This window comes from Pelmatolapia mariae, linkage group LG12 (assembly GCF_036321145.2).
Source record: "Pelmatolapia mariae isolate MD_Pm_ZW linkage group LG12, Pm_UMD_F_2, whole genome shotgun sequence".
Taxonomy (NCBI): Eukaryota; Metazoa; Chordata; class Actinopteri; order Cichliformes; family Cichlidae; genus Pelmatolapia; species Pelmatolapia mariae.
The window spans coordinates 29,536,482-29,551,620 of record NC_086237.1 but is presented as its reverse complement, the minus strand read 5'-3'; the positions used below and the strand labels follow the sequence as shown (position 1 = coordinate 29,551,620).

General features: G+C 39.6%; 2 protein-coding genes across 2 annotated transcripts in view; both read left to right on the top strand.

Annotated features, from left to right (window-relative positions):
* The first annotated feature begins 301 nt into the window (after nucleotides 1-301).
* Nucleotides 302-5,873, top strand: pheta1 (PH domain containing endocytic trafficking adaptor 1). The gene is made up of 3 exons (XM_063490486.1): nucleotides 302-640; nucleotides 1,094-1,205; nucleotides 3,579-5,873. The coding sequence occupies exon 3, from the start codon at nucleotides 3,611-3,613 to the stop codon at nucleotides 4,505-4,507; it is 897 nt and encodes a 298-aa protein (XP_063346556.1). The 5' UTR covers nucleotides 302-640; nucleotides 1,094-1,205; nucleotides 3,579-3,610; the 3' UTR covers nucleotides 4,508-5,873.
* An 8,076-nt stretch (nucleotides 5,874-13,949) lies between these two features.
* Nucleotides 13,950-15,139, top strand: part of sh2b3 (SH2B adaptor protein 3) — a 62,820-nt gene continuing 61,630 nt past the window's right edge. The window contains exon 1 of the mRNA XM_063489524.1: nucleotides 13,950-13,969. The gene's annotated coding sequence lies outside the window, so the exon portion shown is untranslated. The remainder of the gene's footprint in view (nucleotides 13,970-15,139) is intronic.

Below are 15,139 nucleotides of genomic sequence, written 5' to 3'. Positions count from 1 at the left end.
AGTGCCTAAAGAGAGACAATTTAAAATCGATTCTTTGCCAAGTTGTTTGTGATGTAGACACAACACTGGTTAATTCCTTGAGTTAGGTGCCTTTTTCATGCTTGAATGATTCATAGCTCAGTGTTAAGTGGCCCAATAAACAAAAAAAATGTCTATGAAAATGGTCAGGCATAAAGTCATAAAGAGGAACTTTGAAAGACCTTCGGAAATCCAGGTGAATTATTGCTCAATACATTTTCTTTTTAAATACAAACTCTATTTAAACCCTAAATATAAAGGAATGACAGGTGACTCGAGACTTTTGCACAGACCTGTATATCTAGCAATGCTCCATCTGTGCAGGTGGAACAGACAGCAGCCACCTTTCCAAGGGCACAGACAGGCGCGCCTGTTTTATATTACTGCTTATCCGGATGACGGCTGTTTCACCAGAACGGCACGAGAGCTAAAGTGATCACCCCGCCCTGTCAAGCTGGCAGGGTTGAGCACAACGCGCGCTCTGTTAGTGTGTCACGTGACCGGGGAAAAAGAAGAAAAAAGAAAGAGGCGAGGAAGAGAGAAAGGGAAAAGCAAAAAAACCAAAAAAAAACTGTGGGACTATCCGCTTGGAAGAAGAGGGAGGTTTTCTGTTTACGTGCAGGTAATGAATACTAACACTTAGCTGGTTATTATAATATTGTCCTAACTTGTGAGAGTCCACCTCTAACAGCTCGTCTGCAGTCTCCGGGCTGGACAGACGTTGGATGCATGTTTGTTTCCACGAAAGAGGCTAAAGGCGTGAAGCTAGTTGGCACTGAGAGATGTGCCTTCAAGCACGCTCGTTCGTGTTGCTCTCGCTGTGTTACTGAAGGCCAGCACGAATTCCTGTAAAGTGCTGATGTGTCAACTGCTTGTGACCAGTCAGCCCTCCTTGATGCTGAATCACTCGCTCCAAAAAAACACGAAGCGGTGGAAAAAACTTGTGGCTAATAATCCTCTTAACGTCTAAAACGAGCGAGGAACTGGCCGCTTCCTCTTGGATTCTGACGTTTATGCGGCTTCCTGAGTGTAAAATAAACGTGAAATAAAACTCGTTACTTTGGTCTTTTTTTAGTATTTACTCGAGAAGGGCGAAGAAGTCAGAAGAAGTGGGAGACTGTTCAGTTAAGAGCTCCAGATGTGATGGGAGGACGGAGGTGGATGTCTGCTGGATATGAGACAAGCACGTAAGTGAGGGATGGGTTTTGTTTGGACGGTCAGTAAGCAAGACATGTTTTTATTTTCTTTTTAGTCTAATTTCAGCTGTTTTAAACTCTTAGTTATACTTTTTCCTTACTTGCATATTTATTTGTCAGGAGTAGATTTAAGAAGTTAAGAATCTGTGTTACAAACACTTGGCTACCTCTGTTATTCCTTTCTTTTTTTAAGTGGTCGGGAGCATTGGCTGTCGAGGCTTTCCGAAGGTCTCTCAAAGTTTTTCTTTGGCTCTTTTTCACTCATTTTCAGGGCAGTCTTTTACTTGTTTGTTAGGTCACTTAACACTAACCTATGAGTCATTAAAGCATAAAAAAGGCACCTGACTCAAAGGATGAACCAGTGTTCTGTCTACAACTTGGCAAAGAACCAATTTTAAATTGTGTCGTCAGGAAATTTGTTACTAGCAGGCTGTTCCAAAGACACATAATTTGTTCCCATTTCCTCAGATGAATCTGTGAAAAATGCCAAAGATAACAGTCTGAAAGGCACACAAATGACATTCTTGCACCAAAGGTTGATTCCAAAAGAGCTATTAGCTGAAAACCTGGCATATCTTGGCATGGTATACAGTGTGTCCTTAAAGCACATGAGGAAACTGGACAAGAGGAGGAAAAAAGAAGAAGAGGCAGGTTTAAAAAAAAAAAAAAAAACTACGGCAGATGAACAGTATCTAAAAATGATGAACAGTGCTCCAAAGAAACAGAAAAGAAATCTGACACAAGATCTGAGGGATGCATCTGGCTCTTTAGTTGATCCATCTATTGTTCCATGAAGCCTTATCAGAAATGGTCTCAGTGGAAGAATGGCAGTCAAGAAGCCATTTTCTAAGGAAGGGAAACACAAAAGGCAAAGGAATGCCAAATTACAGAAGAACTGAAAATCAGTGGAAACGGGTCTGATGGAAGCAATTATTAGTGATTACTGAAACAATGATCTTAACAAAGAACACAACAAAAGGCAGCCAACATCCAGAGAGGAGCTCTGAATGTCTTCAACACTGTATAAGCTGTATTTCCTGTCACGTTTGCATGTTTTAATAAATCACTGCAACTGTTTACCATTGTCCTTGCAAAATATATAAAGACATGAGGGGTGACTAGAGACTTTTGGAAAGTACTTATATCTCAGTTAACTAAAATACTGTTTCATATCTAAGTTATTATACTTTTAATGAACTATAATAAACTTAGTGCATACTCAGTGAACCTGACAGGGAATAGCCCATACATCTGAGCTTTTTAATTGGTATCTCCTGTTTTTATTCTGATGTTGGAAGAAAATAAGAAACATGAGTTATAGCATGTGCGAAGGTGAATTTGTCTGATGGGGTATTGATGCCCATTTTGGGAAAACTATCGACGTGGGGTTTCCCCTGTATCCTAAGGCAGTACATATCTAGTTTAAATTTTAAAAAGGAAAAAGAAAATAAAAAACATTTGTAGAATTTCAAGGACTAGAAAATTAAGGAATCTCGAACACTCGGAGGAGCCTTGCTTGACATCAAGGAGCTACAGAGAATACACCAAGGTGGACTTCCTGCTCCACCACCTTCCTACGCTCCACTGTCTTCATTTTTCCAGCCCGATCTTCCACCACATCTTCCTCAATGACTTCCACTGCCTCCCAGACAAGTTTCCCTTCCAGCTTACTCTCATGGTCCTCAGATAATAGCTTCATTACCAAAAGCGAAAGCTATAATACAAACAAGCTATTAACTACCATCAAGATAATAAAGTGCCTTACTTCTGTTTCCTAACAAGAGTAAAATTGGATTAGCAGGAGGTAATCTGAGCCCCAGTTTACAGTTGAACATGTGATTAAACAGCATGTAACGCACTAATCTGTCCATGCTGTGCAAGTTAGACTTTCAATTTGTCTTGCACTTGCAGGCGGTTGCAGTATTTATGTGTGCTACAGCACTCTGTTGGTGTTATGACAGGTAAAACAAAGTAAATGGACAGTGTTTACATTGGCAGGATGGCTCAGCGGGGAGAAGAAGAACATGCTTTGTGAGCATGTGCCCTTTCTAAAGTTCCCAAGAGTGCAACATTCAGTCACTCGTTTTTAACTCCTGCCCCACGGCTCTGACCTTTTCTGAAAGGAAAAACGCAAATAGACTGTTATTGAAGTACTTATTATAACTACTTTACAGTGTCAGTGAACCACAATTTAGTGTGGCACTGTGATGAAGTTTTTTGGGGGGTTGTTTTCTTTCAGCAAACATAGATAAGCACAAGTTAAAGTTTGCAGGAAGTACATTGTGCAGGTTCTTGTTGTACCTTTTGAGTATGAGCTGATAAATTTAACCTTGTGATGACCTCTGACTTTGTAATATTCTTTAGGTAAATAAATCTGAAACGGAGGAGGGGAGAAGATGAAGCTGAACGAGCGCAGCGTGGCGCACTACGCCACCTGTGATTCACCACCAGACAAGACGGGCTTCCTGTTCAAAAAGGGGGAGCGCAACACTGCTTATCACCGCCGCTGGTTTGTCCTGAAGGGTAACATGCTCTTCTACTTCGAAGAGCGCGACAGCCGAGAGCCCATTGGCGTCATCGTTCTTGAAGGATGCACCGTGGAGCTGTGTGAGTCGACCGAGGAGTTCGCCTTTGCCATCAAGTTTGATTGCGCCAAAGCTCGTGTGTACAAGATGGCTGCTGAGAACCAAGCAGCCATGGAGTCCTGGGTGAAAGCGCTGTCAAGGGCCAGCTTTGACTACATGAGGCTGGTGGTGAAAGAGCTGGAGAGGCAGCTGGAGGAGATCCAGGAGGCTGCCGGAGGTGGCTTTGTTGGGGCTGGAGTTGGAAACCTGCAGGGCAGGCCCAAGTCCTCAAAGCGAAACCATATGGGACGGTCCAGGTCTGGAGCATCTTCTTCTTCATCTTCCTCGTCCTCCATATCATCGTCATCATCAAGTGTCCCTCCCATTTCAGCCTCTTTCTCTGCCCAGAAGAACCAACAGGATGAGCTGCAGCTCATCTCTGGGCCCTCCAAGGAGAATGGAGTTGCATGGAGTAAACCACCAGCTGCCTTGGCTAACGGCTTTGTGGAGGGAGCTTCATCCTGTGCGGTATGGGAAAGCTCCGGGGACCCTGCGAATGTCACTGGGTACGGAGCTGATGGAGCGAGGGCTCCGCCTGTGCCTCCCCGGAGAAAAGGTGCATCTCTGGAAAGCCCCGTATGCCCTGGAACCGGCTGCTTCTCCAAACTCCATGACTGGTACGGCAAAGAGGTGGAGGAACTGAGAGTGCAGTGGCTGCAGAGCCAGTAAGCTTACTGAGGTAGATCGCCTCTTTTTCCACAGTATATCATTCCTTCCTGATCATTCTGCAGTGCTTCACCTATCTGAACCCAGCAATACAGTGAAGTGACTGAATGGAGACTTAACTGCAGTCTTAACTAATGGCAAATGAAGGAAAAAAAGCATTTGAGATTATTTTAAAATCCTGTCAGAGGAAAAAAAACTGCCATAAGTGTTAACACTATCCTTTGTATAAGCCAAGAAACACAAAATATGCTCTTTTGTCCACAAACCGAGTTACATTTGCCAATGGCAATTTGAAAATCTGCAGTATTTAAAATCATAATTCTTGTATTACAATCATCAGTTTTTCAAAAAAGATGCAATGAGTTTAGCCTTGATTGATCCTTTATTAGATACAAATAAAATAATATGCAGCTTTATATTTGCTGTGACCTTTTTCCCTTAATAAGTTTTGTCATTCCTTCCTTATCATTCTGCAGAGATTGTACATGCAAATGACTTTGCTAAGCATGTGGACATTGCAAAAAACAACAGGTAACTGATAAGGTCACAACAGGAAAGTCTTTTTATAAGGAAAAGGAAAAGCATGAGGTGATTTCTGTTGTGTAATAACAATCTGGAGACGTTGCACAAGACAAATCCACATAGTTTGAGGTTGTTATGTCACATTAACCACGTTATAGTGCAAAGACAATTCTGCAGCTTTATGATTGAAGTCCCAGTTTTGTGCTGTCCAGCTTTCACCCCTTTTGGTGATGCAACTTTTCAAAGCTGCTGGACTGAATTTTTGAATCGTGTTTAACCTAATGACTTGGGCTCCAGGAAAGTTTTCATATTTCAAGTTATAAATTCAGGATTTTCTGTTTTGTTCAAACTGCCGTAACGCTGAGATACTTCACTATAGTAAGGTGCAGGTGTATGTACTGTGTATGGCCATCGCCAGGTTTTTTTATTGATCTAGGTGACCTGGCCCTTCAAATCTTTAAATACCCGAGGGTGAGAAGTGCCACAGTCTACTTGAGGTCCAATATTACCTCAGATATTTCGTTGTCATTCTTGAAACAGGCAAAATTCTTCTAACCACAACAATATAAGGCACAAAAAATGTGTTTTCATTTCATTACTAGGCTACTTATTGCCATATTATGCACTAATGATTAAAGAGGTCATGTCCTCTATAGTAGTCGGGATCAATGCATATAACTTTGATACAATAATCACTTCTGCAGATATTGACTGACTCTGTCTGCTTCAAACTTCTTTTTACTGAGAGCTTTTATGAATGTCTTTAATATTCTGTTCATTTCCACATTTTTATGCTTTCTGTTTAATTTGTTTCTGTGAAGCACTTTGTATCTTTGTTTAAAAAAGTGCTGCATAAATAAACTTTATTATACATATTACAGTTTCTCTGAATTTCTTTAGGATATTTTTGTCTAAACATTTAACCGTTTTCACCTAATTAGACATCATTTGTAAATCTCAGTAAGTCTGTTTTCGCGCACAGTTGCACATTTTGTTTGCTTGTGTGTGTCAGCCGTTTTGCTAGGCACACTCTTTAACACAAGTATCTGATCAGTCAATTGCATGGCAGCAACTCAAAGCATTTAGTCACGTAGACATGGTCAAGGCAACCTCATGAAGTTCAAACTGAGCATGGTTGATCTGGGATTTTCCCACACTATCTTTAAGGTTTAAAGAGGCTGGTGAGAAAAAGAGGATACGTCCAGTGAGCAGCAGGTCTTTGGGTAGAAATTCCTTGCTCATTTCAGAGTTCAGAGGAGAATGGGAAGGCAACGGGAATTCAAGGTACGCAGAAAAGAATATCTGAATGCAGAACACATCTAACCCTAAAGCAGATGGGTTACAGCAGCAGAAGACCATGCCGAGTCCCACTCCTGACAACTAAGAATAGGTGATAACTAACTATGATAGCTGTAATCAGACTAATTCACCAAAGTTGGAAAATTAAAAATTAATTTCTAGTGCAACATTCAGATCATGGTCAAAATTAAGCACTGATCAGGCTGATGATGTAATAGTGTGGGACATATTTGCTTAGGCCAAGCAAAGCGAATATGAGGATCATTTACATCCCACAGCCTATCTGAGTATTGTTGCCGACCATTCCTTGATGATCAAATCTTCTGAGGGCTGCTTCCAGCAGGATATCATACCAGTTGGTAAAGCTCTAATCATCTCAAGGAGTTCACTGTACAGTCACCAGATCCCAGTCCAGTAGAGTTCCTTGTGATGTGGTGGAACGGGACACTTGTGTCATGGATGTGCCACCAAAAAGTCTGCAGCAATTGTGTGGTTGACAGAATTAATAATGCTATGCTGAAGTTTTTCATTTGAGGAGATCGACTAATACAAGCCTAGTACAGCAGCAGCCTTTATTGCTGCTTGTTTTCAGCATAACCCAAGCTAATTGTATTATATTGTAATTACCAGGAAGAAAACCAAAACTTTGGTCTCATCTCTACAGTTATAACTCATATCATCGCTATTCTGTACCCCTGTTCATAGCTTGTCTTTCTCACACATATCTTTCTCAAGGCCTCTGAAACAGTAGGCCTCTGAAAATATCCATCAGTAATTATCCCTGTTTTAGACCTTTATGTTCACTCCCTGATTGTCAAAGTTGACCAAATGTTATTCATTATGGTCAGATTTATGCCTAATGAGCAAAATTAAAATAATACAAAAGTATTCAGTAGTCAGACTTGAGTTTGAATCTGTTTAAATCCTCCATCCTCCACAGCCTGTCCAATATCCTCCAGGTTACAGAAACCATATGAAGGTCACTCACCTTCATATGGTTCATATGATTCACTCATATTCTGACACTATTGTCTATGTTTAATTCTGCACAGATTTTTTTCGTAGATGGAACAAACGGTTTTAAGGAATTATATTAACAGCCCTTTGGGATACGAGGTGTTGATTTGCAAAGCAATTTACATGCAGGTCAGGTAGCAGGCCCCCTTAGCACAGTTCTGCTCATCGGAAATAATCCTAAAAGCAGCCGGAGGCAGCAAACTAAAGTCAACCCCTTTTAACATTTTGGGAGAACCTGAATTACAGTCTGGTGAATCGTAGAGAGGTCTGTGTGAGTCAGCACTGGCACTGAAATATGGAAATAATCTCATGATCAGATGTCATGTGTGCAGAAAAAAAGGCCCATTTAACCTGCTTTTTAAATAATCATCGGAAAGGGTTTTGAGGGATCTTCTCTATATTTTGTGTATTTTCTGTGGCAGTGTGAGAGCTGAGACATGAAGATCAAAGCAGCAGAGTCACTACGCTTTCGGTACCATCACTGCTTTCTCGCCTGCACCTGTAGCATTGTGACCTGGTCGCTGAAGCTGCTTTCCTTCCTTTCGAGACTCCAAAACCTTTACTCATTTCCACCAGGAGTTTTGTCAAAACTTCACTTAAGAAGCACTGAACTTTTCCAGGTAAGTCGCCACCTTTATTTCCCCCCACAGGCGTGCTTTGCTTCCCGTGTAGAACTTTTGTGCATTGTGGGTGAATTACAATTCACAGTTCAGCACCTGAAGCTTTAATAGGAATTCTGTCTACTGCTCCACCTTTAGTGGCATGACTTTTACAAAAATGCAGGCAGTGCTGCGACACTAAAATATCCACACTAAATCTAGCAGCAAGTAAAGCAGACTAAAGCAAACCACTTTGTGATTTTCAACTGGACTCTCTTACCTTCATCTCTCCTGTTCCACTCTGCTTGCACAGCTTCACCTTTTGGCAGTCTCACCTGGCTGTGTAAGAACTTCTTCCTTTGAGCTGCCTGTGAGCATGTCAAATGCATAAAAAGACTCCATTCAAAACCTTACTTGAATAAAATTATGTAAATGTTACCGGCAACATGTATTTAAAATATCAACAATACTCTATCACCACTCTGCAGCACAAAAATATCTTACCTGTCAGTCTTTCAGTGCTGTAATCTATAGAAATGCACCGTATTCTGTACAAAATATGTATTATTTCCCTTTGAGGTATAATTCAGAGGAAGTATAGCCTAAATTCACACAAAATGGGAAAACTAAAGTATTTGTACTCCTGTCACAACCTTGTATTTTACTGCCTCACTGTGCATATTACTGCAGATCTGCAGAGTGCCTTATGTCTTGATTATCAGAACGGAAACTATATAAATATGAGAGCTAAAAAGCACAGCAGAATTAAAATGCTCGGGTATGATGTGGCATGGTTAACTATAAGTTATGTACAGGTAATTGATAAACACATAAACATAAGGTAGAGTAATTAACAAACTGATCACTGGACTTCAGAGTTCCCTCTCTTAATTAATCTGAATTTTCTGTGTGAAGTCCTTCCAGGCTTCTGCACATGAATATCATTAATGCATGCCGCCCATCCACATCCCCCATGCAACTGCCACCTGAGAGAAAGTTGTTATGATACGTGAAGAGATGTGTTTTGCTGTGCTCTGGTGGCTGTCTCAAACTTTAACTGGTCAAGAAACTACTTACTTTGCTTGTCACGACTGCGCACTCAGTGAGGTGCAGTTAGCCTTGGGCTGTTAGTCAATGCCTTATTTGCAGAACTTCTGCAACGCGTTAGTCTTGCAGGGTTGCAAGTGTTGCTTACTGCCTGCTCTATTTACCTGCACCTCCTGACCTATTAGTGCCTTAATGAACTGAATACTACCATGTAAGTAGTAAGACATTTAGGACGACAGTGGATTACATGATTATTTTTATTGTTTGTCTCTTTTTTTCTCTTCCAGAAATGGAGACTCACATTTTACATAACTGTATGTCTGGTGTCTGATACGCTCAGTTTCTCACTTGCAAAAGGATTAAGAAATTCTTTGATGATGCATGTTTGACATTTTCAATTCAGAAGAGAGATGTCTCTTTCGTTGGGTTGCCATTAGCTCTGCAGCACATAAAAAAGACACACACAGAAACACACACACATGCATTTTTCTTGAAGTTCATTTCACTTTTCTCCTAATTTAGTTTCGAGGGCAAGCTTCTTGTTTCAGTGTTTTTTATTTTATTTATTTCACTGTTAGTTCTATTTGAATATGCATGCATATCATATCAAGACATTAAGGGAAATGCACCTGACTATTATCTTTTCTAGTTTTTAAAATTTTAATTGCAAAGGTTTTACACCTAGTTTGGTTTTTAGTTTTTATTGCCGCTTCCTAGCTTTTATATCAGTCTTGGTACAGTATGAGTCTGAATGCATACAGTCATATTAAATAGCTATACAGACACAGACTGCACACATCTCTCCTGCATCTTTGTGAGCTCTTCTGCTCACTAGAGGAGATCTAAACAGTAACACATAAACACATATTCACACTTTGTCTCACCAACTGCATTTCTAAATTGCAGTGAAATTAAATCATTCTTTAAAGATGTATTTCTGCTTTTCAGAGAATAGATGTGTGAGGTTCTTCAAAACCTGCAAACTGCCAGAGCATTTCCCGGTGGCCTGACGGTCGTTTTCGGCCTGCAGCGAACCGTCAGTGAACATGCATTGAACTTGAGCAGCAAAGTCACAGCAAACACAAGAGAGCTGACGGACCTCTCAGGCGTGACTCTGCAGGGTTCATGGTGAGCACCCCAAAGGGGAAGTGCATGTGGGCTTGCTCTTACTTTCTTTCTGTAAAGCCTGTACATGCTTCTAGTGGAGTCAATCGGCATAATGCTGACTCCTCTAGAAGAAACATGGAGCACAGAAGGAGAGATTGGAAAAGAGGGGAATGAAAAACATGAGCATGAAAACGCATAGTTAGCCTTTTTTTTGTACTGTTGTAGCTCATGCTCAACTTCAGTAAGTTCAAGGTTGCATTGTAGATTTATTGCATGACGTATGAAAAATTTTCTATGTCTGTCCTTGTGGCAGCAGAGCTGATTCTGCTGTCTGTGCAGTGATGCAGAGGGCCATCAGTATTGCTCATAATGGATAACAGTTTGTTTAACTTCAAGTGTTTTCCCACTTTGCAGGAAATCACAGAGTAAGACTCACTAATTACTTTATTGAGTCTGCTCCGATGCTGCTCCCAGAGCACAACATACCGTTCTCACCACGGCAGACTGGTAGAAAATCTCTAGATAAGGGGAACTCACACAAAAATGTGTGTGGTGCTCTTGGTTTATATGAATATTTAGTATTAAACTTTGGATGTTAAAACTGAGAGACTTTGCAACGGGCCTTTTTAAATTCAAAATTGCTGACACTGAAATTCTAGCATATCCAGTCATGGAGCTGTTCACATTATGTGTGCGTTGTGTTATATTCACAATTACGTTATTACACTTGCAGCCATTAGCATATATCTACAGCCACAATAGCTGACTTTTGCTCTTTTTTTGGTTTCTTAATTTTGTCACAAAGTCTCATCTCTATTCAAATCACTTTTGGTACCATGGCTCAGTTCCGTCAGTTTTCATTAGTGCATAACACCGTTATCACTGATACATGAATGACTTGCGCAGAAAAGTGGTAGGAGTGATACAGTGTGATTTTATGTTTGGTTTTTTTCAAATTGCAAAATGTAATATTAAGACAGCTTTCATTTTTAGCACGTATCATTAAAATTCTAGTTGGATGGGTACATTTTTTCACAACTCTGAAAGTTCGTTACTGTAATCGCAGACTGAAGGAATATGTGACTGTGCCAAATTAACACTGTCATGCAGTCTGATGCCTCGACTCTGCTGGCTGGGTTCACTGCGGGTGCTGTGGCTTCCTCCTTCAGTACAAAGACATGCATAGTTAGATTAAATTGTGATTCTGAAATGTCAGTAAGTGTGGCTATACGTCTGAATGGATGGACTAGTGACCTGTCCAAGGTATATCCTGCCTTTGCTCAGTGACAGAAGGGATAGACTCCAGGAAATGTAAGTTTATTGTGTAAATATCCAGTGATTTTTAACCAATTTCCCTTTATGATACCTTAAAAAAAGACGTTTTCTATAAACAGGCACACGCTCCTCATGCACTGCAGTCCGTCTGCCATCAGATGTCACTGTTTAACAATTTTAGATATGTATTTCACAAATAGCTGCAAACTTTATACTCATACCTGGCAATATAAATTAACGTTTTTACCATCAAACAAGAAATAAACAACGGATTTCGGGTCTCTAGAGAAGTAAAAAGCAAAAAAACAAAACAAAACATAAAAACACAACTATCCATTGTAGGTCAAGATAAAATATCTCTTTGTTTTTATTTCCCCTGTCTTATGTGCTAGAGAGAAAGAGAAAATATTAACGTCACATTTAAGTGATCTCCTTACTTTAAAGTATAGCATAGTGCAGATCTACTGGGTTAAAGCCACAGCAAACAACATTACACACCTGCACAGATGTTTTGTTAATAATAATTTTTAAAAAAATGATCTGCATCCATAAATAAAGTACCAAAATAAAGGTACAATAACTAAAAGACTTCACCTAAGAAACTAGACACCTTTTGCAGTAACCTGCCCAGGATGGTATTCAGTAGGAGCTACTTCCTCCCTGATAATTTCAACATAAAAGTACACGCTTAAAGCTAAACACTGATGACTCAGAAAGTGTTTTTTCATCTATGTATATCACACTTCTGTCATAAAATCTGTCCTTATGACAGTTTTAGAAGATTATTAAATGATACATTTACAGCTGTGGATACATCTCATTGAGTGAAATCACCTGAGACACAATACAGTGTTTGTGTGCATAAAAATGGGTCAGTGGTGGCAAACATATAAGCATGTTTGCACAGGAAATAGGTTGCTGACACTGCTGGGCAGAGTGATTATAGACCGCCCAGCTGTCCCAAACATCCTGTGTTTGTTGTGAGCTCATTTAACTTCATATTTTTTGTGAATATGTAGTCATACAGGATGACAATAAATTAAATGATATGCGTATTTTCAGGCAGATTGTGCCTTGTTTCAATATTTGGTGCATATTCCTAAATAGGTTCATATTTGATTGTATCATGTTGAGCACAGTGCCAGTGAAAAGTGGCTGTAAGTAATTTAGTTGGTGTGCACTGAGCTGTACAATTAAGAGACTGATTTCATGCTGTTTTGTGCTTGTCTTGCGCCACATGCATGTCACAGGAAAATATCTGACAGCTGCAGTTTGCAAATAGAATTAGATGAGCACATTCAGTTACTGTATTTTTTAATAAATTCTGCATTTAAACAGAGCATTTGCTAAATGCAGTCAGCTGTTTAATACTTGCCACGTGTATAATTAATAATAACACCTCACTAAGGTGATGATAAATATTTACTATAATGTGAACAGGGGCCATATTGCATGCAAAGTGAGGATATTGATAGCAAAACAACAACTGAAACCTAAAAGTAGGCGTGATAGAATTTCAGTTGACTCAAATAAAAATAAAACCTTGCCTCTGAAAACCAATAAAAACAAAGTAAAGCACTCTCATAAAACACACTAACAATAAATAAATACATAAATCAAACAGGAAATGTCCCCAGTTTTTGTCTGTGTAATTTTGGTCATATTTGTCAACAAGCCCCACATTTCTTCATGATTTCATGTTAACTGCCAATGTGATGCTTGTTTTGTAATAGCCTACTTACATGAAACACCCAACATATTATAATAATTAAAAAGACTGAACCTGAAACTAATGAAAAATGAACTAAAAGTGAACTTTGGAAACAAACTGAAAGAAAAATATAAAGGAAAATTCATTAGAAATACAAAACAGCACAAAAAGGTAAGGTGTGGTTTATGTTGATTTCATGTATCACTGTTTCATCACAGAGGGTTTTGTTCTCATCTTGTACTAGAGATCTTAAACAGCACTGTACGGGGTTTATTTGCAAGACTCCACAAAGATCGCCTGGTTATCTCTGCGTTTTGCCTGAATTTAAACATAGGACTTTAAATGTCAGCTCACAGGACATTGTTACCTTGGCTGTACCTTTTACCCACAGCAAACTGTGGAAGAACTCAATTTGAATACTTTCCTGCATACAGATGGAACAAGCTACAAAAACCTATGAAGTTATCTTATCTGATTCCATTGGAGCATTTTAAAATGTTATATTTGTGTATCTGCAACTACTCTTGTACTTTTTTCTTTTTCCTTCTGTCTTCTTATTTACAACAAGTCCCTTTAGGGGTTGCCAAAGCAACCCCTAAAGGGACCTCTTGTACATAGCTTTTTTCATTTCTGAGCATGTATACTGTGTCTTTGTGACTTTGTGCTCTTAAACTGTATGCCCTTTGTTGAAAAGAAGATCTCAATCTCAATGGCCATCTATTTGAATAAGACAATTTAATTCTACTCTTTCTTTTGGCTGCTTCCTTTAGGGGTCACCACAGTGGATGGTCTGCCTCCAGCTGACCCTATCCCTAGGATTCATACCATCTGCACTGTCCTCCTTCACTACATCCACGAGCCTCCTCTGTGATCAACATCTTTTGTCCAGTATATCCAGTGTCTCTCTTTTACACAAGTCCAGACCATCTCACTAACTTTGTCCTAAAACTGCTCAAGCTGTCCCTCTGATGTACTCATTTCTAATCCCGTCTATCCTGGTCACTCCCAACAAACTTGTAAACATCTTCCACTCTGCCTCCAGCCCGGCCTCCTGTCTTTATGTTTGTGCCACCGTCTCGAAACCATAGATCATAGCAGGTCTCACCAACATCCTGTAAACCTTCCCTTTCACTTTTGCTGTATTCATCTATCACAAATCACATCTGACACTCGTCTCTGGGCCTGCACTCTCTTCTTCACCTCTCTTGCGTACTGTCCGTTGCTTTGGATTGTTGACCCCAGGTATTTAAACTCATGCATCTTCACTACCTCTACTCCTTGCAGCTTTACAGTTCACACACACGTATTCTGTCTTGTTTGTACTGACTCTCCATTTGCCCTTTTGGTTGGACATTTCCCGTGTGCCTGCGTGGGCCTCCTCCTCTACTCCACCTTCCTCTCACAGTCCAAAGACATGCATTATAGACTTATTGGTCATTCTAATTTCGCCATGTAAGGCAGAAAAGGTGACTTGTAAATATATGATTAAAAAATTGTTTTTACGGGGCAGTAAGACAAGAAAAGTACATTACATTTCACTTTGAATTTTTATTTTCATTTTGGTTTAGTTTCAGTTCCTTTCCTGTGTGGATCTGCTCATTTCAGTTTAGTTTTTATTGTTGGAAAATGTTCTGTTTCAGTTCAGTTTTTATTAGTTTCAGTGTTACTTTTGGTATTTATTTTTTAATTGGGGTGGCATTTGTCAGTCTATTACAATGCTTTCTTATCATGTAGACATTGCAGTCTCAATGAACATGAAAAAAGCAAACGCTAAAACTAAGCACATTACCTTGGTGGTTTTTATTCTAATGAGTTTTGTAAGCACACAGTTTGTTTGTCTTCATAAAAAAACTCATTTTTAATTCTTATTTAATTTAAGTAAAATATTTTCCACGCAATATTTTACTTTTGTTTTAGTCTACTGTAATAACGGTGTTACAATTCGGATATTGCCTCCTTAAGACAGAAAGTCTTATTTTGAAAATACCAGCGCGGAAGTAAGTTTAATCGCGAAAGCTCACTGGACCGCCACACTTTTTTTTCTTTTTTTTGACGGAA